The sequence below is a fragment of the Eleutherodactylus coqui genome, chromosome 8 (assembly GCF_035609145.1).
Source record: "Eleutherodactylus coqui strain aEleCoq1 chromosome 8, aEleCoq1.hap1, whole genome shotgun sequence".
Taxonomy (NCBI): Eukaryota; Metazoa; Chordata; class Amphibia; order Anura; family Eleutherodactylidae; genus Eleutherodactylus; species Eleutherodactylus coqui.
This window is the reverse complement of record NC_089844.1, coordinates 72,563,260-72,588,536: the sequence shown is the minus strand read 5'-3', so window position 1 is coordinate 72,588,536 and position 25,277 is coordinate 72,563,260. Positions and strand designations below refer to the sequence as shown.

The 25,277-nt window shown below is 45.1% G+C and overlaps 1 protein-coding gene across 1 annotated transcript in view; it reads right to left on the bottom strand.

Annotated features, from left to right (window-relative positions):
• Window positions 1-24,900, bottom strand: part of LOC136576500 (acetylcholine receptor subunit alpha-1-B) — a 31,611-nt gene extending 6,711 nt beyond the window's left edge. The window contains exons 1-5 of the mRNA XM_066575815.1: window positions 24,669-24,900; window positions 16,672-16,817; window positions 16,533-16,577; window positions 11,356-11,465; window positions 10,522-10,717 (exon numbers count right to left, since the gene is read on the bottom strand). Coding sequence (XP_066431912.1) covers window positions 10,522-10,717; window positions 11,356-11,465; window positions 16,533-16,577; window positions 16,672-16,817; window positions 24,669-24,711 — 540 coding nt within the window. The 5' untranslated portion in view covers window positions 24,712-24,900. The remainder of the gene's footprint in view (window positions 1-10,521; window positions 10,718-11,355; window positions 11,466-16,532; window positions 16,578-16,671; window positions 16,818-24,668) is intronic.
• Window positions 24,901-25,277: the final 377 nt, after the last annotated feature.

Genomic DNA, 25,277 nt, shown 5'->3' with positions numbered 1-25,277 from the left:
ATATGTAGCAAGGTTATTATATTGCTGGATGAAGAACATTAGAGGAATGCACTTTAGCTTCAATCTATGGAGTTGGCACATGGCTTGCTATACTTGGACATGCATGCAGCGCTAGTTCTATCTTCAAAGATGAAAGAATCAGTGATGTACATTCCTGACGGAGCCTCCGAGGCGGATGTATACTCTACACAACCTTAGACGACCTCTTGATGCAACCAATGATATCTGGTGTCAAAAAATTCGCTAGTGTACATGCAGATAGAAAAACATTGGCAAATAATGACTATTCGCATCTTTACACCTTACATTATGTGGACCACTGGCCGTGCATTAAAATAAGAGGAATTATACTCACCTCGCCTGCAGCTCTGGTCCGCTGGCGGCGTAGTGCAGAGTCTGTGACCTCTTCCCACCAGCATCTGTGCCGAGGTAAGAGTCCGGCGGTCACAGACTCAGCAGCGGCTGCCACCTCTGGACCGGGCCAGCAGGCTGGGTGTAAAGCCTATAGGGATACTGCCTGGCTTTATAGGGAGGTTACTATTGTCCACTTGCCTGGCAGCATCCCTGGGACTACTATGGAGATCACTATTACTACTGGGGCCACTATGGAGGTCATTGTTACTACTGGGGCCACTATGGTGAACACTTTTACTACTGCAGCTACTATGGGGGTTACTTACTACTGCGGCCACTATGGGGGTCACTATTACTACTGTAGTAACTATGGGGGTCACTATCACTACTGAAGCCACTGTTACTACTGGGGTCACTATTATGGTTCGTTCACATGTAAGCTCATGTGAATGAACCCATGGAAATCAATGGGTTCAATTCACTGCTTCTAACGCGCGCAAAAACTGCACGCTTAGTATACTGCACAAGTACGCTCATGTGAATGCGCTCTTTCTACACAATTCCAACTGACCTTTAGAAGGCAACCATAAGGCTGATGTCGCTTTTGGTGAAAATTAGTTTTACACCCCTCCTCTGTGCATTGGGGGGAGGGAGGTCAAACCAGGGGCGTAATTACAGAAGGTGCAGGGGAAGCGGTTGCACCCGGGCCCAGGAGCCTTAGGGGGCCCATAAGGCCTCTCTTCTCCATGTATGGAGCCCAGTACTATGAATAAAGCATTATAGTTGGGGGCCCTGTTACAGGTTTTGCATTGGGGCCCAGAAGCTTCAAGTTATGTCTCTGTGCAGCATGGTTTAGGTATGGGTACGGGTACAGATACAGATAGAGGGGGGGCCCCAGCTCACGTTTTGCATCAGGGCCCCTGAGTAGAGATGAGCGAACGCGTTCGTCCGAGCTTGATATTCGTGCGAATATTAGGGTGTTCGGGATGTTCGTTATTCGTAACGAACACCATGCGGTGTTCTGGTTACTTTCACTTCCTTCCCTGAGACGTTAGCGCGCTTTTCTGGCCAATTGAAAGACAGGGAAGGCATTACAACTTCCCCCTGCAACGTTTAAGCCCTATACCACCCCCCTGCTGTGAGTGGCTGGCGAGATCAGGTGTTCGCCTAATATAAAAGTCGGCCCCTCCCGCGGCTCGCCTCAGATGCGGTGTGAGTTAGATGAGGGACAGTGCTGTTTATACCGGAGCTGCTGTAGGGAAAGAATTGGTAGTTAGTGTAGGCTTCAAGACCCCCCAAAGGTCCTTATTAGGGCCACTGATAGCTGTGTGTTGGCTGCTGTTAGCAGTGGGATTTTTTTTTTTCTCAAAATCGCCTCTGCAGACCGTTGCACCTGGCATTAGGGACAGAAGTGCTGCATAGGCAGGGAGAGTGTTAGGAGTGAGTGTAGCCTTCAAGAACCTCAACGGTCCTTTCTAGGGCCATATTTATCCGTGTGCAGTACTGTCCAGGCTGCTGTTGGCTGTGCTGCATTTTTTTTGGGCTTCTCAAAATCGCCTCTGCAGAGCATTCCACCCTCCATTGATACTGCAGGGAAAGAATTGTATAGGCAGGGCCACAACACAGTTATTATTCATAGAATATACGCAGTGCTGCCTGTTGGTGGGAAAAAACTGAAAACAAATCTATTTGTCCAGCCTCTGTCCGTCCTTACGCCTGTGGAGACGTGTGAGCTGCGTGAAAAACATTGCTAAATCATACGCAGCCAGCTACGCTTTACTGCTGGGTTCGCCATTTGCTTTCCTTAATTGGGAAAAAAAATACCTGCTCTCCAAGAGTTATAATAACTCTGCTACCCTCACGTTCTGTGACACATAAGCAGGGACACAGCACAGTTATTAAACTTCTCAGGTTCATTGAATATACGCAGTGCTGCCTGTTGGTGGGAAAAAACTGAAAACAAATCTATTTGTCCAGCCTGTGTCCGTCCTTACGCCTGTGGAGACGTGTGAGCTGCGTGAAAAACATTGCTAAATCATACGCAGCCAGCTACGCTTTACTGCTGGGTTCGCCATTTGCTTTCCTTAATTGGGAAAAAAAATACCTGCTCTCCAAGAGTTATAATAACTCTGCTACCCTCACGTTCTGTGACACATAAGCAGGGACACAGCACAGTTATTAAACTTCTCAGGTTCATTGAATATACGCAGTGCTGCCTGTTGGTGGGAAAAAACTGAAAACAAATCTATTTGTCCAGCCTGTGTCCGTCCTTACGCCTGTGGAGACGTGTGAGCTGCGTGAAAAACATTGCTAAATCATACGCAGCCAGCTACGCTTTACTGCTGGGTTCGCCATTTGCTTTCCTTAATTGGGAAAAAAAATACCTGCTCTCCAAGAGTTATAATAACTCTGCTACCCTCACGTTCTGTGACACATAAGCAGGGACACAGCACAGTTATTAAACTTCTCAGGTTCATTGAATATACGCAGTGCTGCCTGTTGGTGGGAAAAAACTGAAAACAAATCTATTTGTCCAGCCTCTGTCCGTCCTTACGCCTGTGGAGACGTGTGAGCTGCGTGAAAAACATTGCTAAATCATACGCAGCCAGCTACGCTTTACTGCTGGGTTCGCCATTTGCTTTCCTTAATTGGGAAAAAAAATACCTGCTCTCCAAGAGTTATAATAACTCTGCTACCCTCACGTTCTGTGACACATAAGCAGGGACACAGCACAGTTATTAAACTTCTCAGGTTCATTGAATATACGCAGTGCTGCCTGTTGGTGGGAAAAAACTGAAAACAAATCTATTTGTCCAGCCTGTGTCCGTCCTTACGCCTGTGGAGACGTGTGAGCTGCGTGAAAAACATTGCTAAATCATACGCAGCCAGCTACGCTTTACTGCTGGGTTCGCCATTTGCTTTCCTTAATTGGGAAAAAAAATACCTGCTCTCCAAGAGTTATAATAACTCTGCTACCCTCACGTTCTGTGACACATAAGCAGGGACACAGCACAGTTATTAAACTTCTCAGGTTCATTGAATATACGCAGTGCTGCCTGTTGGTGGGAAAAAACTGAAAACAAATCTATTTGTCCAGCCTGTGTCCGTCCTTACGCCTGTGGAGACGTGTGAGCTGCGTGAAAAACATTGCTAAATCATACGCAGCCAGCTACGCTTTACTGCTGGGTTCGCCATTTGCTTTCCTTAATTGGGAAAAAAAATACCTGCTCTCCAAGAGTTATAATAACTCTGCTACCCTCACGTTCTGTGACACATAAGCAGGGACACAGCACAGTTATTAAACTTCTCAGGTTCATTGAATATACGCAGTGCTGCCTGTTGGTGGGAAAAAACTGAAAACAAATCTATTTGTCCAGCCTGTGTCCGTCCTTACGCCTGTGGAGACGTGTGAGCTGCGTGAAAAACATTGCTAAATCATACGCAGCCAGCTACGCTTTACTGCTGGGTTCGCCATTTGCTTTCCTTAATTGGGAAAAAAAATACCTGCTCTCCAAGAGTTATAATAACTCTGCTACCCTCACGTTCTGTGACACATAAGCAGGGACACAGCACAGTTATTAAACTTCTCAGGTTCATTGAATATACGCAGTGCTGCCTGTTGGTGGGAAAAAACTGAAAACAAATCTATTTGTCCAGCCTCTGTCCGTCCTTACGCCTGTGGAGACGTGTGAGCTGCGTGAAAAACATTGCTAAATCATACGCAGCCAGCTACGCTTTACTGCTGGGTTCGCCATTTGCTTTCCTTAATTGGGAAAAAAAATACCTGCTCTGCCACAGTTAATAACTCTGCTACCCTCACGTTCTGTGACACATAAGCAGGGACACAGCACAGTTATTAAACTTAGATAATTCATTCACTAGAGGCAGTGGGGCCTTTCGTTTTCCAAAAAGGGCAAAAATTATATTTGGCCTGCAGTCTTGCGCCAATTTATTTCCTGCCTGTGAAATCAAATCACTGGTAATACAGCATGCTGAGGGGTAGGGGTAGGCCTAGAGGACGTGGACGCGGCCGAGGACGCGGAGGGCCAAGTCAGGGTGTGGGCACAGGCCAAGCTCCTGATCCAGGTGTGTCGCAGCCGACTGCTGCGCGATTAGGAGAGAGGCACGTTTCTGGCGTCCCCACATTCATCGCCCAATTAATGGGTCCACGCGGGAGACGGTTATTAGAAAATGAGCAGTGTGAGCAGGTCCTGTCCTGGATGGCAGAAAGTGCTTCGAGCAACCTATCGTCTACCCGCAGTTCTGCGCCGTCCACTGCTGCCAATCCGAATCCTCTGTCTGCTGCTCCTCCTTCCTCCCAGCCTCCTCACTCCACTACAATGACACCTGCTCAGGAGCGGGAACACTCCCAGGAACTGTTCTCGGGCCCCTGCTTAGATTGGGCAGCAGCGGTTCCTCTCCCACCAGAGGAGTTTATCGTCACTGATGCCCAACCATTCGAAAGTTCCCGGGGTCCGGGGGAAGAGGCTGGGGACTTCCGCCAACTGTCTCAACAACTTTCTGTGGGTGAGGAGGACGATGACGATCAGACACAGTTGTCTTGCAGTGAGGTAGTAGTAAGGGCAGTAAGTCCCAGGGAGCAGCGCACAGAGGATTCGGAGGAAGAGCAGCAGGACGATGAGGTGACTGACCCCACCTGGTGTGCAACGCTTACTCAGGAGGACAGGTCTTCAGAGGGGGAGTCAAGGGCATCAGCAGGGCAGGTTGCAAGAGGCAGTGCAGTGGCCAGGGGTAGAGGCAGGGCCAGACCGAATAATCCACCAAGTGTTTCCCAAAGCGCCCCCTCGCGCCATGCCACCCTGCGGAGGCCGAGGTGCTCTAAGGTCTGGCAGTTTTTCACAGAGACGCCTGACGACCGACGAACAGTGGTGTGCAACCTTTGTCGCGCAAAGCTCAGCCGGGGAGCCAACACCAACAGCCTCACCACCACCACCATGCGCAGACATATGATGGCCAAGCACCCCGCAAGGTGGGACAAAGGCCGTTCACCGCCTCCGGTTTGCACCCCTGCCTCTCCCCCTGTGCCCCAACCTGCCACTGAGATGCAACCCCCCTCTCAGGACACAGGCACTACCGCCTCATGGCCTGCACCCACACCCTCATCTCCGCTGTCCTCGGCCCCATCCAGCAGTGTAGTTCAGCGCACCGTTCAGCCGTCGCTTGCGCAAGTGTTCGAGCGCAAGCGCAAGTACGCCGCCACGCACCCGCACGCTCAAACGTTAACCGTCCGCATCGCAAAATTCATCAGCCTTGAGATGCTGCCGTATAGGGTTGTGGAAACGGAGTCCTTCAAAAGTATCATGGAGGCGGCGGCCCCGCGCTACTCAGTTCCCAGTCGCCACTACTTTTCCCGATGTGCCGTCCCAGCCCTGCACGACCACGTCTCCCGCAACATTGTGCGCGCCCTCACCAACGCGGTTACTGCCACGGTCCACTTAACTACGGACACGTGGACAAGCACAGGCGGGCAGGGCCACTACATCTCCCTGACGGCACATTGGGTGAATTTAGTGGAGGCTGGGACAGAGTCAGAGCCTGGGACCGCTCACGTCCTACCCACCCCCAGAATTGCGGGCCCCAGCTCGGTGCTGGTATCTGCGGAGGTGTATGCTTCCTCCACTAAAGCACCCTCCTCCTCCTCCTCCTCCTCTGTCTCACAATCAAGATGTGTTAGCAGCAGCATGTCGCCAGCAGTCGGTGTCGCGCGGTGTGGCAGCACAGCGGTGGGCAAGCGTCAGCAGGCCGTGCTGAAACTACTCAGCTTAGGCGATAAGAGGCACACGGCCCACGAACTGCTGCAGGGTCTGACACAGCAGACCGACCGCTGGCTTGCGCCGCTGAGCCTCCAACCGGGCATGGTCGTGTGTGACAACGGCCGTAACCTGGTGGCGGCTCTGCAGCTCGGCAGCCTCACGCACGTGCCATGCCTGGCCCACGTCTTTAATTTGGTGGTTCAGCGGTTTCTGAAAAGCTACCCACGCTTGTCAGACCTGCTCGTAAAGGCGCGCCGGCTCTGCGCACATTTCCGCAAGTCCCACACGGACGCTGCCACCCTGCGCACCCTGCAACATCACTTTAAGCTGCCAGTGCACCGACTGCTGTGCGACGTGCCCACACGGTGGAACTCTACGCTCCACATGTTGGCCAGGCTCTATGAACAGCGTAGAGCTATAGTCGAATACCAACTCCAACATGGGCGGCGCAGTGGGAGTCAGCCTCCTCAATTCCTTTCAGAAGAGTGGGCCTGGTTGGCAGACATCTGCCATGTCCTTGGTAATTTTGAGGAGTCTACCCAGGTGGTGAGCGGCGATGCTACAATCATTAGCGTCACCATTCCTCTGCTATGCATCTTGAGAAATTCCCTGCAAACCATAAAGGCAGCTGCTTTGCGCTCGGAAACGGGGGCGGGGGAAGACAGTATGCCGCTGGATAGTCAGGGCACCCTCCTGTCTATTTCTCAGCGCGTACAGGAGGAGGAGGAGGAGCATGAGGAGGATGAGGAGGAGGGGGAAGAGACAGCTTGGCCCGCTGCTGACGGTACACCGGCTGATTGCCTGTCATCCTTTCAGCGTGTATGGCCTGAGGAGGAGGAGGAGGAGGAGGAGGATCCTGATAGTGATCTTCCTAGTGAAGACAGCCATGTGTTGCGTACAGGTACCCTGGCACACATGGCTGACTTCATGTTAGGATGCCTTTCTCGTGACCCTCGCGTTGCACGCATTCTGGCCACTACGGATTACTGGGTGTACACACTGCTCGATCCACGGTATAAGGAGAACCTGCCCACTCTGATTCCCGAAGAGGAAAGGGGTTCGAGAGTGTTGCTATACCACAGGACCCTTGCGGACAAGCTGATGGTAAAATTCCCAGCCGACAGCGCTAGTGGCAGAAGGCGCAGTTCCGAGGGCCATGTTGCAGGGGATGTGCGTAGATCGAGCAGCATGTACATCCCAGGCAGTGCAACAGTCTTTAAGGGCCTGGCCAGCTTTATGGCTCCCCACCAAGACTGTGTCACCGCTCCCCAGTCACGGCTGAGTCGGCGGGAGCACTGCAAAAGGATGGTGAGGGAGTACGTAGCGGATCGCACGACCATCCTTGGTGACGCCTCTGCCCCCTACAACTACTGGGTGTCGAAGCTGGACACGTGGCCTGAACTAGCCCTGTATGCCCTTGAGGTGCTTGCTTGTCCTGCGGCTAGCGTCTTGTCGGAGAGGGTGTTTAGTGCGGCTGGGGGAATCATCACAGATAAGCGTAGCCGCTTGTCAACCGACAGTGCCGACAGGCTAACACTCATCAAGATGAACAAAGGCTGGATTTCCCCAGACTTCTGTTCTCCACCAGCGGACAGCAGCGATACGTAAGCAATACGTAGGCTGCACCCGCGGATGGAAGCTACGTTCTCTCTCACCATCCAAAACGGGGACATTTCTGCTTCATCAATCTGTGTCTAATATTCCTCCTCCTCCTCCTCCTGCTCCACCTCCTGAAACCTCACGTAATCACGCTGAACGGGCAATTTTTCTTAGGGCCACAAGGCTCACTCAAATAATTTTTCAGAACAATTTTTATAAGTTTCAATGCGCTTAAAAGCATTGGAACTTTAACTTGAACCAATTTTTCGTTACACTGGGCTGCCTCCAGGCCTAGTTACCACTTAAGCCACATTAACCAAAGCGATTAATGGGTTTCACCTGCCCTCTTGGCTGGCCATGGCCAATTTTTGGGATGTACATTAGTACTGTTGATACAGCAATTTTTGTGGGCCCTCGCCTACAGTGTAATCAAATTAATTTTTAGCCCACCTGCATTACAGCTGACGTTACCTCAGCTGTGTTGGGCAATGCAATGGGATATTTCTATGTACCGCCGGTGGCTTCCTGGCACCCACCCAGGCAGTGGGTCCACAGGGAGTTAAACCTACATGTGTCCACTTGTAAAGAATCACAGTCTGACTGGGGCATGCAGTGTGGGCCGAAGCCCACCTGTATTACGCACGACATTACTACCTCAGCTGTGTTGGGCAATGCAATGGGATATTTTTGTGTACCGCCGGTGGGTTCCAGGGAGCCACCCATGCTGTAGGTGCACACTGAGTTTTTAATACATCTGTACACTTCTAAAGAACCCGTCTGACTGGGGCATGCAGTGTGGGCCGAAGCCCACCTGTATTACGCACGACATTACTACCTCAGCTGTGTTGGGCAATGCAATGGGATATTTCTATGTACCGCCGGTGGCTTCCTGGCACCCACCCAGGCAGTGGGTCCACAGGGAGTTAAACCTACATGTGTCCACTTGTAAAGAATCCCAGTCTGACTGGGGCATGCAGTGTGGGCCGAAGCCCACCTGTATTACGCACGACATTACTACCTCAGCTGTGTTGGGCAATGCAATGGGATATTTTTGTGTACCGCCGGTGGGTTCCAGGGAGCCACCCATGCTGTAGGTGCACACTGAGTTTTTAATACATCTGTACACTTCTAAAGAACCCGTCTGACTGGGGCATGCAGTGTGGGCCGAAGCCCACCTGTATTACGCACGACATTACTACCTCAGCTGTGTTGGGCAATGCAATGGGATATTTCTATGTACCGCCGGTGGCTTCCTGGCACCCACCCAGGCAGTGGGTCCACAGGGAGTTAAACCTACATGTGTCCACTTGTAAAGAATCCCAGTCTGACTGGGGCATGCAGTGTGGGCCGAAGCCCACCTGTATTACGCACGACATTACTACCTCAGCTGTGTTGGGCAATGCAATGGGATATTTTTGTGTACCGCCGGTGGGTTCCAGGGAGCCACCCATGCTGTAGGTGCACACTGAGTTTTTAATACATCTGTACACTTCTAAAGAACCCGTCTGACTGGGGCATGCAGTGTGGGCCGAAGCCCACCTGTATTACGCACGACATTACTACCTCAGCTGTGTTGGGCAATGCAATGGGATATTTCTATGTACCGCCGGTGGCTTCCTGGCACCCACCCAGGCAGTGGGTCCACAGGGAGTTAAACCTACATGTGTCCACTTGTAAAGAACCCCAGTCTGACTGGGGCATGCAGTGTGGGCCGAAGCCCACCTGCATTAAGCACGACATTACTACCTCAGCTGTGTTGGGCAATGCAATGGGATATTTCTGTGTACCGCCGGTGGGTTCCAGGGAGCCACCCATGCTGTGGGTCGACAGGGACTTCACAATAGGGAGTTGTACCTGCCTGTGTCTATGAATTAAAAAGCCCGGTCTGACTGGGGCATGCAGACACCTTGACAGAATGAATAGTGTGTGGCACATAGGTTCCCCATTGCTATGCCCACGTGTGCAGCTCCTGATGGCGGTGGCACAGGATTCTATTTCTCATTGCTTCTGTACAGCATTGTGGGCTATCGCTCCGCCACTTTTAAAGAGGGTCGCTGCCTAGCCGTGCCAACCTCTGCAGTGTATGCCTGCGGTCCCTCGTCATGGCAGACGCAATTCTAAATAGACATGAGCGTGGTGTGGCATGAGGGCAGCTGAAGGCTGCGCAGGGACACTTTGGTGTGCGCTGTGGGGGGGAGGGGGTGCGGTTGGGCAGCATGTAACTCAGGAGAAGTGGCAGTGGAGTGTCATGCAGGCAGTGATTGTGCTTTGTTGGAGGTAGTGTGGTGCTTAGCAAAGGTATGCCATGCTAATGAGGGCTTTTCAGAAGTAAAAGTTGTTGGGAGGGGGGGGGGGCCCACTCTTGCCGCTATTGTGGCTTAATAGTGGGACCTGTGAACTTAGGATGCAGCCCAACATGTAGCCCCTCGCCTGCCCTATCCGTCACTGTGTCATTCCCATCACTTTCCTGAATTGCCCAGATTTTCACACATGAAAACCTTAGCGAGCATCGGCGAAATACAAAAATGTTCTGGTCGCCCATTGACTTCAATGGGGTTCGTTGTTCGAAACGAACCCTCGAGCATCACGGGAAGTTCGTTACGAATAACGAACACCCGAACATTTTGGTGTTCGCTCATCTCTACCCCTGAGCCTTTAGTCACGCCTCTGGGTCAAACCATGTAATATATAGTATTGTAATATAAAATGTTGTGAGCAGAGAAGATCCTAAGAGCTATAGGAAGAAATTTTACAAGCCTTTACGCAATTAACAATCTCAGCAAAGATTTCTCACCGGGTTTACAACTACTAAGTTGCCATCATAGGTCCAACTTCCGAGTTTCATGCTGCAGTTCTGCTGGTCGAATGGAAAGTATGTGACTATAATTTCACAGTAACTTTTAAAAATGGCCGGAGGTGTCCATGTAATTTTTCCGGTATAATCAAGTAAGATCTTTGTATCCTTTACAATCACAAAGTCCCCGTCCGCGCTATAATGGAATAAAACACAGATTCATTCAAGTTAGTGCCTCCAAATGTGTCTGCTTGTTTCATTAGCTGAATAGTGGACTACTTACAAATAGTAACTTTGTAGCAATATAATATATAATGCCAATTACCAAAGACTTCCATGCCCATCTAAAATCAGAGGGTCACTATTCTAGGACAGTCTATTGATTCAGCTCAGTTGGGCAGATGAGGAGGAGACAGTCGGAGGGCAGAGTCAGGGGCGTAACTATAGAGGGTGCAGGGGATGCGGTTGCACCCGGGCCCAGGAGCCTTAGGGAGCCCATAAGGCTTCTCTTCTCCATATAGGAAGCCCGGTACTATGAATAAAGCATTATAGTTGGGGGCCCCGTTCCAGGTTTTGCATTGGGGCCCAGGAGCTTCAAGTTACGCCTCTGGGCAGAGTAGACATAAAGGATGCACTGCGCTGTGAAAGCTGCCACTGGTTTGGAGAATAATCCTATATAGTATTTGTATATAATGACATAGAATGTTCTGCTGTTCTATGTGATGAAGAACCTTACTTGGTCTTAGAAATTTCAGTAACTGCAAAAACCGAAAATAACTTAATATATAAAAAAAGTCCAGGTGCCCTTATAGTGAATGGAAAGACAGATCTTACTTGTTGTAAAGAACAAAATCGGGGCGCCAAATATCAGTGGAAGGAATTCGGATTTTCTGTATCCCGCCATAATCTGCTGGGTTCCATTTTAAATTCACGTCCACCCATTGCTGAACAAAGAAAGCATCAGCGGAAAACACATTTATTATCAATATTATCCATTATGAAAGCAGGTCACACACACGATGTCACATTTCTGCAGTCTACTGTATGACCATGGATATTGAACCAGTTTGACAAAGACATACATTTATTGACCCCCAAAGTCTATAGCCGCACCACATTTTTGAAAAAAGTTTTTATAGTTGTACCAAAAGATTCTGTTTTGTGAAGCCGTTAAGCAATAGACAGTAAGGGTGGCTTCACACGGGACAACTACCATGTTTCCCTGAAAATAAGACAGTGTCTTATATTAATTTTTGTTCAAATAGGTTTAACTTTTTTACATGTATAGCTGCCTGGACACTATTTAAATTGTGATGACGAAAAAAAGGTTTGAAAAAAATGCTCTTGCGCCGTCTCAACAAAACAACTGGAGTTGACAATGTAATATTGTCTAAAAGATTTAATGAAGTACAACGCGTTTCGTCGCGCAAAAGCGACTTTATCAAGTACATAAAACATAACATAACAATGCATCCTTATATAGGGACTTACATGTATGTAATGATATTCCTAAGGTGGATAACCGGGTGTAAGCAGCCCACATGACCTCCACGTCATGTGTGCCACGTCAGCTCAATAGTTGCCGGTGGAAAGTGAAACTGAAACTACTTCCGGGTACGTGATGATCACGTGACCCGAGTGGCCATATATATGCATAAAGTTTTTTTAAGGTTTACGTCTATACCGCTATCTAACTATATATATAGTTATGATGTGGGCGGTTGTTTCGATATATTATGGGCTCCGGTATGGATTACCGGCATAGAAGTGTAGAGCGTCATGACGCGGGGTAACGTCATGACGCCGGTAACGTCATGACGCCGGTAATGTGAGGACGCATGGTAGCGCTAGTGTATGTTGGTGTATTACTATGGCGACCGGCGTCAGAACGTCATGACGCAGGGTTACGTCATGACGCCGGTGACGTGAGTGCGCATGGTATCGCTCGTGTCTGTAGATGTATTGCTGTGTGTTACTATGGTGACCGACGTCGTGGGATGGCGTGGTGACGTAGGTACGTCAGCATCGTCCTGTGCTCCCAGCGTGGTTGCATAGTGCCGCGTTGCTATGGAGACTGGTGCAACCTCCAGATGTCCTACAGGTATGTAGTAAAGGGAACGAGGGATTTCTTTGTACACTGATATGTATAGCTGGGTGTGAAATGTATATACAGGCAACAATTCGTGCATAGAAATAAAATATAGCAGAGCACAACCTGCCTACGGATACATTAATAATTGTGTACAAATACATAAATAAAATGTTATAGAATATAAAAACTATTTAAATTGACTTTTTTAATTAACTGTTAGCAGGGCTTAATTTTGGAGTAGGGTTTATATTTCAAGCATCCTCAAAAAGCCTTAAAAATCATTTTGCATCCTCAAAAATTCTGGAAAATCATGCTATGTCTTATTTTCAGGGAAACAGGGTATCACTCAGTATCAGTGAATAGATGCTCAAGTAGTTGCTAAAGTCTAAGAATGACTGTTGTTGGTGTGCTTTTACACAGAGTGATGTTCCATTTTGCAATCATTTGTCAACTAGTTGCGGGGAGTGAGGTTCTTTGACTAGCATGTATTCGAAATTTCTAACCCATCCCCTATGCATGCTCATGGGCTGGTGACTGCACTAAATGCACATAAATATGTGCGAGCGGTCTTTGGGAGAAAACTCGCTGCGGCACTAATTGTTCTGTCAAAGGCCGAACTGGGAAGGGGCCGCGGTAGTGAGTGTTCTGTCGAAGAGCAGCAGGGACTGTTCAGTTGAAGATCACTTGACCGCATTTGTATTCGGGAACCCATGAGCATTAAAGTAGAGGCTAAAATGTTCAAAAAAAGAGGGGAGCCAATCAGCATTCAGTGGGAGGTGCACACCGAGAAAATTCACACCTCCCTACAAAGTTGTTTGCTAGTCATTGAAAGACAGCAATGACCTGTTTCCACCAGATGATAATTAATTAATCAGCAACATATTTTAGGTGAGCTGAAACAAACTGACTAGTGAAGGAACCCCCTCTGGTCAGTTGGTTGTTGCCCGTGTTTACATGGAACCACCATGTGGCTTACATTCACTCTATTGAATGACCATTCGGTCGATAATTGTCCTGTGTACAGCCACCTTCAGCTGCTGTAGAAAAGGTATTAACCAGCTTCTGAGATGGGAGCAACCGCAAACACAATGGTAAAGGAACAAATGTAAGAGGAAAGATAAAACTGTGTATTCCAGAACAACTGGATAATACCCTAGAAGTTTCACATAATGTAAAATACACTTTATGCAGTATGTAGTTGCATTGGTTGGGGTACAGATAAAGATTTAACATGGAGTGGAACTAATTTGAGAGCAATGCTGTGAACCAGAATACATGGAATTCATATAACAGTACTACAATAGTATAATGATTTTTTTATGCCTGAAGAAGACCCCATTTCGGAGTCGAAACGTGTTACCTATGTTGGAAAATAAAGATTGTTCTTTGTGAAGTAAGCCTGACATTACTGGTGCTAACGTTCTCTGAGCAGCCTACCAACTACTCCTGGTTTGTATTGTTTATGGTACCATCTTGGTGTAAGTTCCAAGGGAAGGACTTTCCCCAGCAGCACCAGAACAAGGCTTGCAGCTCTACAAGTGGGTTTATATTACCAACCTTAATGTGATGTTATATGGTTGGATATACTACACCAGATAGAACCTCTTGTCTAGCTTTTTCTCTCTTCCCTAAGAGTCATATCATTTTTTTAGTTTAGGGGACACCGGTTTGGAGATCTCCAATGGAGGCAATCCTAATTATTTTTATGGTCCACATGAGGTGGATGTTCAGAGAGGTAACAGTAATATCTAGTCACAGGTGCATTATTTAAAGGACTTTACTTGACAAACTCTTAAGTTTCACGTGATGCAACAGAGAAATGTTCTATTTATTTATGGAACAACAATCCCTTTAACTTTATAGTGTATCTGTATAGGGCTGCTCTGTTTTTACGGCTTGATAAATGATTATGAATACAAGCAGTGACCACTAGGAGGTGCTAACTGCATATATATTTATATAGAACTAGGATTGAACTTGCAAGTGTGTTGTTTAAATGTGAATCTCCCTCTAGTGGTGGCTGCAGGTAGCATCTATGATAATGCCACAACAAGTAGGGGTAGCAAGTTCAGTGTGGAGTCCTCTATGATAAGGGGCTCAATAGCAGTCATGTCCAATGCCTCAATGGTAGTAGATAAGTTATTGCATGTATGATTAAATGTCATAGTTTCCCATGGACAACATATGGTCCTCTGTGTCTCTACTTGTGCTTTAGTAGAATATACTGACCTCTATAGGAGCCTTTACTCTTCACACAACCAGATAATAGCTTGTAAGGCATTAATGTGTGTTGTGTAAATCTTCATTACTATTGGTTTTGTATACACGGGGAGGAGTTATGCAGTAGGACACAGTGCAAATTATACCATGTAGTATATATATTTTTTAGTTGGAGTCAACTCTACATCTGCAGTATGACTCTACACCGGCACGTCATAGGCTTCCATCGGAGATACATAACGGGAACAGAGCTTAATAATGTCCCAACGGCCCAACACTCCGTATGTTTGTAACTAGAATTGGTCTGGCTTTGACCTCCTTCCAATCCCACAGACATAAATTGAAGCATTGAGAACGCTTGCATGATTCTGACCACATCTAATCTACTCTTATGATCTGTGCAGACAAGAATTAGACGCCGCGAGGAGAATTACAAAGCCGGGCATTCATCCGCCACACGATAAGACCGTTAGGGGCACACAGTAGTCTAATGTGCAGTTTTATCTGCTGATTCATTACACCCAAAATACATGTTTGTAGCTAATTTTAATTAACCCATTAATGAGCACCCATATGCCTTTCTTCTGATGCCTGCATATTTTTACAGCATTGCACTTGTGTGCTTGTTCCGGGTCTAGTAGAAGCTTGGCTATCAGAAGTCAGCTGGGCTCCTGCACAAATGGCTTCCAATTCCGACTGTTTAACCCTTTGGATGCTGCAGTCGGTGCAAGTGTGGCATCTAATAGGCTGATAGAGGGAGATGACTTCTTCTCTCACCTATCGGCCCCCGTGATGCAATAGAAGTGCTCAGATGGGTTGTTATGGCACCTGGAAGCCTAAAAATAGCCTTCACATCAGCCATCTATGGTGGCCTATTTTAACCTTTTCCAATCCAATTTGTATCCTGGTTTTCCTAGGGGGGCTTACTCTTTTTCTGCTGTTATACAACGGCGCTATATGCTGGCTAAAGCCAGTACTGCATGAGGTGACACGTTGGATAGGCTCCGACAGCAGAGAGGCTGGCAATATACAATAAGAGAACCCCGAAGGACGTCTTCCAACATCGGAGCTGTACAGCCTTAAATCGTAATGTCTTTAGACGTCAGACAGTGGATTGGAGAGGGTTAAGCCCTGCCAATAGCATAGTCTAATAGACCTGTATAATACACGGTATTACTGAAGCATTGCTGTGTATTCTACTAATGATTAAAGTACAGGAAGGACAAAGTAATGGGACAAAAATAAAAAGTATAGCAAAGTGTAATAAAAATGTAACAAAAATAGAACTAAAAGCTCAAACCCCTCCCCTTTAGCCCTCTATTATGTAAAAAAAGAAAGAGAGCTCCCTCTCACATACAAAATTGGCATCACCGCATTAGTACCAACTCCATTGAAAACGTCAGCATATTATTGAACCCTGACAGTGAACACCATGGAAAAAAAAAATCTAAAAAACCTGGCCAAAATTTGCACATGCAGCCTCGCAAATAAAGGGACATAAAGCTGTAAAATTGTATGAAAAAAAATGAGACCATTACAAACTACCTGGTTTATAACCCCACCAATCATATATTGATAGACTATCCTAAGGATAGGCCATTAATGTATAAATCATAGAAAATCCACTGTTTAATTTTACGCAAAAAAAATTATACATACATATATATAAGGAAATTATTAAAGAAGAACAAGCACAGACCTGTTTGATGCGAATATTCGTGGCTACAATTTGATTGACTTCATCCTGGAAGCACAAGGCATTATAGTGTTAATAGTATTAGTTGATGTAAAGAGGGCAGAATAAATGTTAACTCTTCTTAAAAGATTATCTTCCCTACCACATTAATTAGCTGAATGAGCTGTAATCCAACCGTGACCACAACTTTATCACTGAATGTCTCTACTGGACGTACAACTTTAGTGTAGTTTTCAAAGAGGTTTTTAATCAGACGAGTTTCATGTTTATAAGAGAGAGCGGCTCCAGCTGTAGAAAAGGGGAGAAAATACAGATTTTTTTAGCTTTTGCACAATGTAAATCCTTTGTTTTGGAAAATATTTTTTTTGCATCACTCCATTCAAAGTAGACATTAGAGATGAGCAAGTAGTGCCTTAGCTGAGTATCTCCCCGCTCGTCTCTAAAGATTTGGGGACCGACGCGGGTGACAGGTGAGTTGCGGCGGGGAGCGGCTGGGAGCAGGGGGAAGAGAGGGAGAGAGAGATCTCCCCTCCGTTCCTCCCCGCTCTCCCCCGCCGCTCCCCGCCGGCCCTCGAATCTTTAGAGACAAGCGGGGAGATACTCGGCTAAGGCACTACTCGCTCGAGTAATGTGCCTTAGCGAGTATACTCGCTCATCTCTAGTAGACATAACTTTTTTTTTTCAAGGACTCATTTTCATTGGCATTTTTATTACTTTTTCTTTGGGAGGAAAAATGAACAAAAAAGCATTTTGGCTCGTTTTTTTGCGCTTTTATTTGTAACATTTGCCATGAGGGATAATAATAATGTTTATTTATATAGCGCCAACATATTCCGCAGTGCTTACAAAACAGGCGAGAACAGATGCAAAAAACAACGATACCAAAACCGCTGTTAAGGTGCATTTACACACACAGATGATCGCTCAAAATTCGTCAGAAACTGACAGTTTTGAGCGATCATTTTGCATAGGTACCAATGGGCTAAAGCAGCCCTTTTGTACTTCAGTGCATGTATTTAGAGAACAGCGGATGATCTGTTCTGTAAATACATCGCTATTGTTCTCCAGTGGGACAGCGGCTGTTAAAAAATGTTATCAGCTGTTATCAGAGCTGCTAGCAGAGAACACAGCGTGCAGTCGATCTTATCTTATTGTCCTGAGGGACGAGGATTTTATGCAGACCTGAAGTCCTCAATGAATGAAAAAAGCACAGTAAATGCAAGATGGGCGCACATTTATACACAACGATTATCGCTCAAAAGATGGCTTTTGAACGATAATCGTTGAGTGTAAAAGAGCCTTTACATGTAGTAATAGATTGATGGAAACAATAGGGGTGAGGGTCCTGCTCCAACGAGCTTACATACTACTGGTAAAGGGGCTGGAGATGTGCACGGTATTGCGAGGTGGACAGTAAGGGATGCTATACACATAGACAATAGTCAGACTTAAGCCCTAAAGTGGCTGAATCGGTATAACTGGAGGGGACGGTTGGTTGTGGCAAGCATGGATTGTAGTCAGTAGGACAGGGAGCATGTTATCAGGCAGTGCAAAGGGGTTTGGTTTAGGGGATGCGGTATGCCTCCCCAAAGAGGTGCGTTTTTAGAGCATGCCTGAGGTTTTGTGTGTCAGTGATTACCCAGATAGCTTTTAGTAGCGCGTTCCCGAGGACTGATGCTGCTCTGGAAAAGTCTTGGAGGCGGGAACGAGAGGTTCGAATTAAAGGGGCACTTAATCTGATTTCGTTAGCAGAGCGTAGGGCCCAGGTTGGGTGGTGGATTGAGATGAGGGAGGTAAAGTAGGGCGGCATGGTGCTCTGGAGGGCTTTGTGGATGAAGGTAGTGAGTTTGAATTGAATTCTGTATTTGACATGCATCCAGTGCAGTGACCAGCACAGTAGCAGCTGGACAGGTAGATGAGCCTGGCTGCCGCATGCAGGGTGGATTGGAGGGGATAGACTTTGGCGCGGGGAAGGCCAATCAGCAGCGAGTTGCAATAATCGAGCCGAGAGTGGATGAGAGCAACAGTGAGGGTTTTTAGCATGTCGACGGTGAGAAAGGGGCAGATTCTTGCGATGTTCTTCAGGTGCAGCTGAAATGTTTGGGCGAGAGACAGGATGTAGGGAGTGAAGGAGAGATCAAGGTCAAATATAACCCCAAGACAGCAGGCATGCTGTCTGAGAGTTATGGTGGCGCCACACACTGAGATGGAGATTTCAATTTATTGTACAGGTCATTACAGATGCAATGCTATGAAACGTATTACATTTTTTTTTCATTGATCAAAAGATAAACTTCATACAAACGTTTTATTTATCTGTATATATAAAGATGAAAGCCCTCACTGACTGACTCGACACTAATTCTCCAACTTCCCGATGCCGTAGAAACATGAAATTTGGCACAAGCATAGATTATGTCAAAAATAGGAAAAGTAAAGGAGTCCCAACTCAATTATTCAATTCTAGCGCAAAAGAATTGGCGCCCAAATTTTATGTACGGAATCTAATTCTCTCACTTCCTGATGTCATAGAAACATGAAATTTGGTAAGTGCATTGACTATGTCATAAATAGGAAAACCTAATGGGTCCCAACTCGATTATTCAATTCTAGCGCAAAAGAATTAGCATCGAAATTTTACATACAGAATCTATTTCTCTCACTTCCCGGTGTCATAGAAACTTGAAATTTGGCACGAGTATTGATTATGTCATAAATAGGAAAAGTTAATGGGTCCCAACTCAATAATTCAATTCTTAGCGCAAAAGAATTAGCGTCCAAATTTTACGTACAGAATCTAATTTTCCAACTTCCCAATGTCATAGAAATTTGAAATTTTGCACGAGCATTGATTATGTCATAAATAGGAAAAATTAATGGATCCTAATTTAATTATTCAATTCAAAGCACAAAAGAATAAGCGTCCAAATTTTTCCTACGGAATCTAATTCTCTCACTTCCTGATGTCATATAAACTTGAAATTTGGCACAGGCATTGATTATGTCATAAATAGGAAAAGTTAGTGTGTCCCAACTCGATTATTCAATTCTAGTGCAAAACAATTAGCGTCCAAGTTTTACGTACGTAATCTAAGTCTCTCACTTGAAATTTGGCACGGGCATTGATTGTGTCATAAATGGGAAAAGCTAATGGATCCCAACTCGATTATTCAATTCTAGCGCAAAAGAATTAGCGTGCAAATTTTACGTACATAATCTAATTCTCTCACTTGAAATTTGGCACGGGCATTAATTGTGTCATAAATAGGAAAAGCTAATGGGTCCCAACTCGATTATTTAATTCTAGCGCAAAAGAATTAGCGTCCAAATTTTATGTACATAATCGAATTCTCTCACTTCCCGATGTCGTAGAAACATGAAGTTTGGTGCGAGCATTGATTATGTCATAAGTAGGAAAAGCTAATGGGTCCCAACTCGATTATCCAATTTTAAGTGCAAAAGAATTAGTGTCCAAAATTTACATACGGAATCTAATTCTCTCACTTCCCGATGTCATTTTATATTAAGGAAACGTCGCATGGTTACCTCCACATAGTGTTTCCTGGGTAACGCAAAGGGCCATGTAAAATGGTGAACATATTTTTTTCCTCAGTATCTCTAAAGTGCCCCACGACTTCATAAGATTTTCCGTGTGAACACCAGATAAACACCAGTACCAAATTAACTCGGGCGAAGCCGGGTATATCAGCTAGTACATATAACTTTTCCTTTTTCCTTTTACTCTTTTCATGTCCCTGTGGGGGACTTGAATCTTCAATGATTGCTCAGGTAATACACTGCAGTACTTCTATACTACAGTGTATTATCTATAGTCTTTACTATTACAATCCATGGCAGACCAAAAGAGGCAAAGTGGGTCCTGAAAACTGTTAAGGAATATATACAGGTAACGTCACAGAGGGAGCTCCCTCGCTTTGCTACCCTCCAACAGTGATTGTGGCATGTAAGAGGGTTAATGGCCGATCAGTGCGGGTTGCCGAGAGGTAGACCCCCAATCATACTGATGAGTAGGCTGCTGCTGCAGGCACTTGACTTACTGCCAGACACAGGACAGTGAGAAGGAAGAGGAAGACTTGTCTGATCTCCTGGGATACTTAGAGAAGATTTCTTTAAAGTTTTGGTTTTTGAGTTTTAATTGTAATGTGAGACAAAATAGACACAAAGGAAAAGAGGAGATTAACTGCTTCCTGACATCTGCTATACATGCACAGTGCTGTCAGGAAGCATTTTACTGAGATCCGCTGCACATGTATGTATGACAGCTACTGCGCCCGTGTTATCAGTAGTGTGTGTCAGTTGTAACAGCCAGGTTCAGAGAGAACTCCAATCCCAGCTATTTAATTCCTTATATGCCGCTGTCAGTAGTGACCATGGCATCTAAGAGGTTACACAAAAGGAGAGGGCTCCCTCTGTGGTCCACTGACCCATCTATGACACGATTGCGGGGTGCGGATGGATTGCTAAAACAGCTGGAGACCAACAATGGCCTTGAGGTTTGCCATCTTAGTACACCTTTTAGGCCCTACGAGTGGTTTGGCCTAATAGGGTGTCTGTCAGTTTCACACAAATAGGAATAATACACTGCATTACAGAAATACTACAGTGTATTATACCAGAGACCAGGACATCAGATGTTTATGTCTTCTAGTGAGACAAATAAAAAAGTAAATAATTTTTAAAAAATGTAAGAAATAAAAATATTCAAGTAAAAAATCCTTAATCTAATTTTTCTATTGACTTTTATATGATTGGACAAAGAGAGACAAAGATTAAAAAAGCTATACATAACTGCTATTGCTGCGTTCATAATCACCTGATCTATAAAACAATCACGTTATCTATTCCACATGTAGAAATCTATAAAAAACAAATACAACAAAAAAAAATGGAGGAATTGTAGTTATATTGGTAAATTTGCCTTCCAAAGAAATTATATAAAAGTGATCAAAGAGTCGTATGAATCCCAAAATGGTGCCAATAACAACGACAACTCAAAGTAGTAAAACAAAAAACTATATGTTTGGTATCTCCATAATCATTCTGACCTGCCTGCACAAAATAAGGTGTTGAGTATAGAGTATGGTGAATGCCTTAAAAAGAAAACTCTAAAAAAAATTACAGAATTGCTGTTTTATTTCCATTCCCTCAAACATTATTGTTTTTCAAAACATCATATGTACCCCAATATGGTGCCATTACAAAAAGCAACTCATCCCACAAAAATACATCAGTGGACAATACAAGGATCTCTACCATCATCTGTTTATACCCAAGGGGGTTCTTTACTGTAAAAGCAGTGAGACTGTGGAACTCTCTGCTTGAGGACATGGTGATGGCAAAATCCATAGAGAAGTTTAAGAGAGGACTAGATGTCTTTCTAGAGCGCTACAATATTACAGGATATAGACATTAGGTGACCAGCGGGGTTGTTGATCCGGGTCTTGGAGTCAGGTAGGAACTCAAATGTTGATCCAGGGATTATTCTGACTACCATTATGAAGTTGGGAAGGAAGTATTTCCCCCAAATGAGCTAAATCAGCTTCTGCCTCATGTTTTTGCCTTCCTCTGGATCAACAAGGTGGGGTGGGGGGTAGAAACAGGCTGAACTAGATGAAGCCTTCCTTTGTGTTGAAACTGAATTTCGTGCAGCGTGATACAATTTTTACAGTAAGAAATCCTACTGTTTCCCCTAAAATAACCCCTAAGTACATGAAAAAAATACATCGCCTAACAGGCGCAGTCAACTCCTTCGCACATCTCCTCTGCAGCTCCAGAGCACTTTTCCGTAGTTTTCAGTCAGCGTTTCCTGGTCAGGGGTTTCAAAATCCCCACACCTAGGAAGCCCTGGCTCTGAATGGTTCTCGTGTGCCGAGGCTCAGCCAATCACTGCAGCGCTCGATAAACCAATCACAGCCATAGTATTGAATGGCTGTGATTGGTTCATCGAGCGCTGCAGTGATTGGCTAAGCCGCGGTTCGAGAGCCAATCAGAGCCATTGCTTGCTGGAGGCGGGATTTTTAAAACCGCTGACCAGGAAGCACTGACTGAAGACTACAAGCAGTTGTGACAGAGCTGCAGAGAAGACGTGCGGCAGAGCGGAATGCGCCTCTTAGGTGATTTTTTTATTTTTTTTATTTAATGCAGCCAGGGCTTATTTTCGGGGTAGGGCTTATATTTCAAGCCCCCCTAAAAACCCCAGCAAAAGAGCACTTCAAAATTGTGCGACTTTCTAGCGACACAAAATCATGATATTGCCATGAGAAAATGCAGTTATATCGCACAGAACACATGAGAAAGAGGTCTTAATGTTTAGTACTTAGCTTTAAGGATTAAGTGGTTATGTGAGTGAGCAGTACGGGCAACACATCAGCCATGGCTACCTTTGTTTACATGGGGCGGCTTCGCATGAGTGTTCTTTCACCTACTGACTTGTATAGGGTATTGCACATCTCCTTGCATATTACGCGTGCTATGGGACCGTTTGTACGCCAATGTGCACAAAAGTAAAGCATGCTGTATTTTTTATTCATGCGCACAGAATACAGAAATGTGTACGACCCAATTGACAACAATGGGTTCTAATCTATGTGTATTGCGCATGCAAAAATGCTTGCAAATACGCCCCTATGAAGCCGTCCTTTTTTGTAGTCAAAATATAATGATAAATTGCCCTAGTAACATCAATCATTACATTTATGTATTAAAAGAATTATTACATTCTCAGAATTCCCTTTTAATATATCGGTGGAGGGGTGTCGCTTCTAAAATACATTTTGGCCAATAATGTTACATGTGGGGCTGGCTGTACCAAACATATAAAATAGATTTACCCAAACTTGGTGGATACAACTTAAGCAGAACACATCAAAGCAACAGTATCTCATTACATATTCAGACGTTTCCGGTTTAACCCCTTCACACCCACCATCTATATATACATCCTACTTGTTGATGCCCCGTCCAGCTAGGACATATATACACTACCTCAATTTTAGTGGCAAATCTCACTGTATAGCGCTCTGCCAGTGTTGGGATTGGGCCGCCACTTTGTCAGCTTAACCCTAATGAAGTGACAGGGAGTTGAAATGATCAGTTCTTGGCTACAAAAGTGATAAACCTAGCGGTCAAACAGAGCCGAATTACCAACTAATGACGGGAGATACCAAAAAATAAAAATAGGGACCTATGTTCCCAGGTCTTCCAAGGTTAATCTGAGTACACATATTTGGTATTGTCATACACAGGAGTGGGAGAAGATTTTTTTTTCTATAAATGTTCTCTATTGTGAGTTATTGCACTGCATTTCAAATAGAAAAAAATGAAGGACAATTGAATTTTATTCTATTTCCACCCACTTTATAATAAAAAACAATGTCAAATTTAAAGGTACTGGTCCTGGCACCATAAGAAAGCCTAATCTATGCCACCAAAAATAGGCATTATATAAAGAAGTATTAACCCCCAGAATGTATTGTTTTCAAAATATGTAATGATATGAAATATTGATGGGGATATTTAGTCATCAAAGACCTTGGTCAAAAAGGGGTTAAAGTAAATGAACTTTGGTAAACCTTGATAAAACATTACATATAATATAGAAAAATAATTATTACTGTGAGACTCTTAATTATTGTAAAAAATATATATTCATCAGCTCTAATGATATTGGATTTTTTAAAGATGCCACATGCAGTGGGATTTTTTTCAATTTTACACCTGTATGCAACTTTCCAGACCTGTATGATAGAAAACAAATGTGCCTGCGGTTCCTATTTTATTGTCTGAAAAGTCCTAAAACCCCTCAAAGATAAAATACAGGTCAACAGCAAAAAGTGTTGGAGAAGAAAAGCTCATAAAAACCCTCCTAAAAGGTCCATTTGCATATTACAAATGAAAGAAGTAAATGTCTAAGACTGTTTTCATAAACGAACTGCAATGGGTGTACTTGAGTGTCACAGATTATAACCATCTTAGAAGGTTTAATGGAGCTTTTCCGCCTAAACAGGCATAAATTACTGAATTTACATTACTGTTAGCAGTAGGGCATTGCTCGCCACACTACGGTCATCATACAATGCGATGAGTAATTACACAAAAAGTACAAAATAGTAAATGTACCTGATAATATGAAGAAAATAAGGCGTGCAACAGTAAAATCCATTTCCTTCCTTTTCTTCCAGCTCTCTTACACTCTTGGTTTGATGCCGGGAATGATGAAATTTTAGACTCTTGAAACTTGTCTGGTGTGTAGGACACTGCGGCTTCCGGTGCCATGGGCTGGAATGAAACTACTGGGCTATTATTGCTCTCCACCTGCTCCTAGGGACAGCTGAGCCTCTGGAAGCTATGAGGAATGACTGCGGAGACCTGTCTCTTGCAACTTCTGAGTTCAAGTAACTTTACTAAAGTTTTAACCCCTCTCATTTATACACCACTATGAAATAAGTTATAATTTATACATACGTGTTGCATGTCTCTGCCCACAACTTTCTTAAATGCTTGTCTACTTTAGTCTGTATCCTTTTTATATACCATATAAGAGCATATTAAGTTTATAGAGGGGCATTCAGCTTGGAAACCCCTTCTATTCGCTAAAGTTGACGGTCACATCTGGAGGACCTTTTTGCAATGATGATTTGTAAATGTCCATTGACTTCAGTGGGTGGCATACTTATCACCAGCAGGGCTGGTCTTGGATTAGGTGACGCCCTGTGCAAAAATTATGTA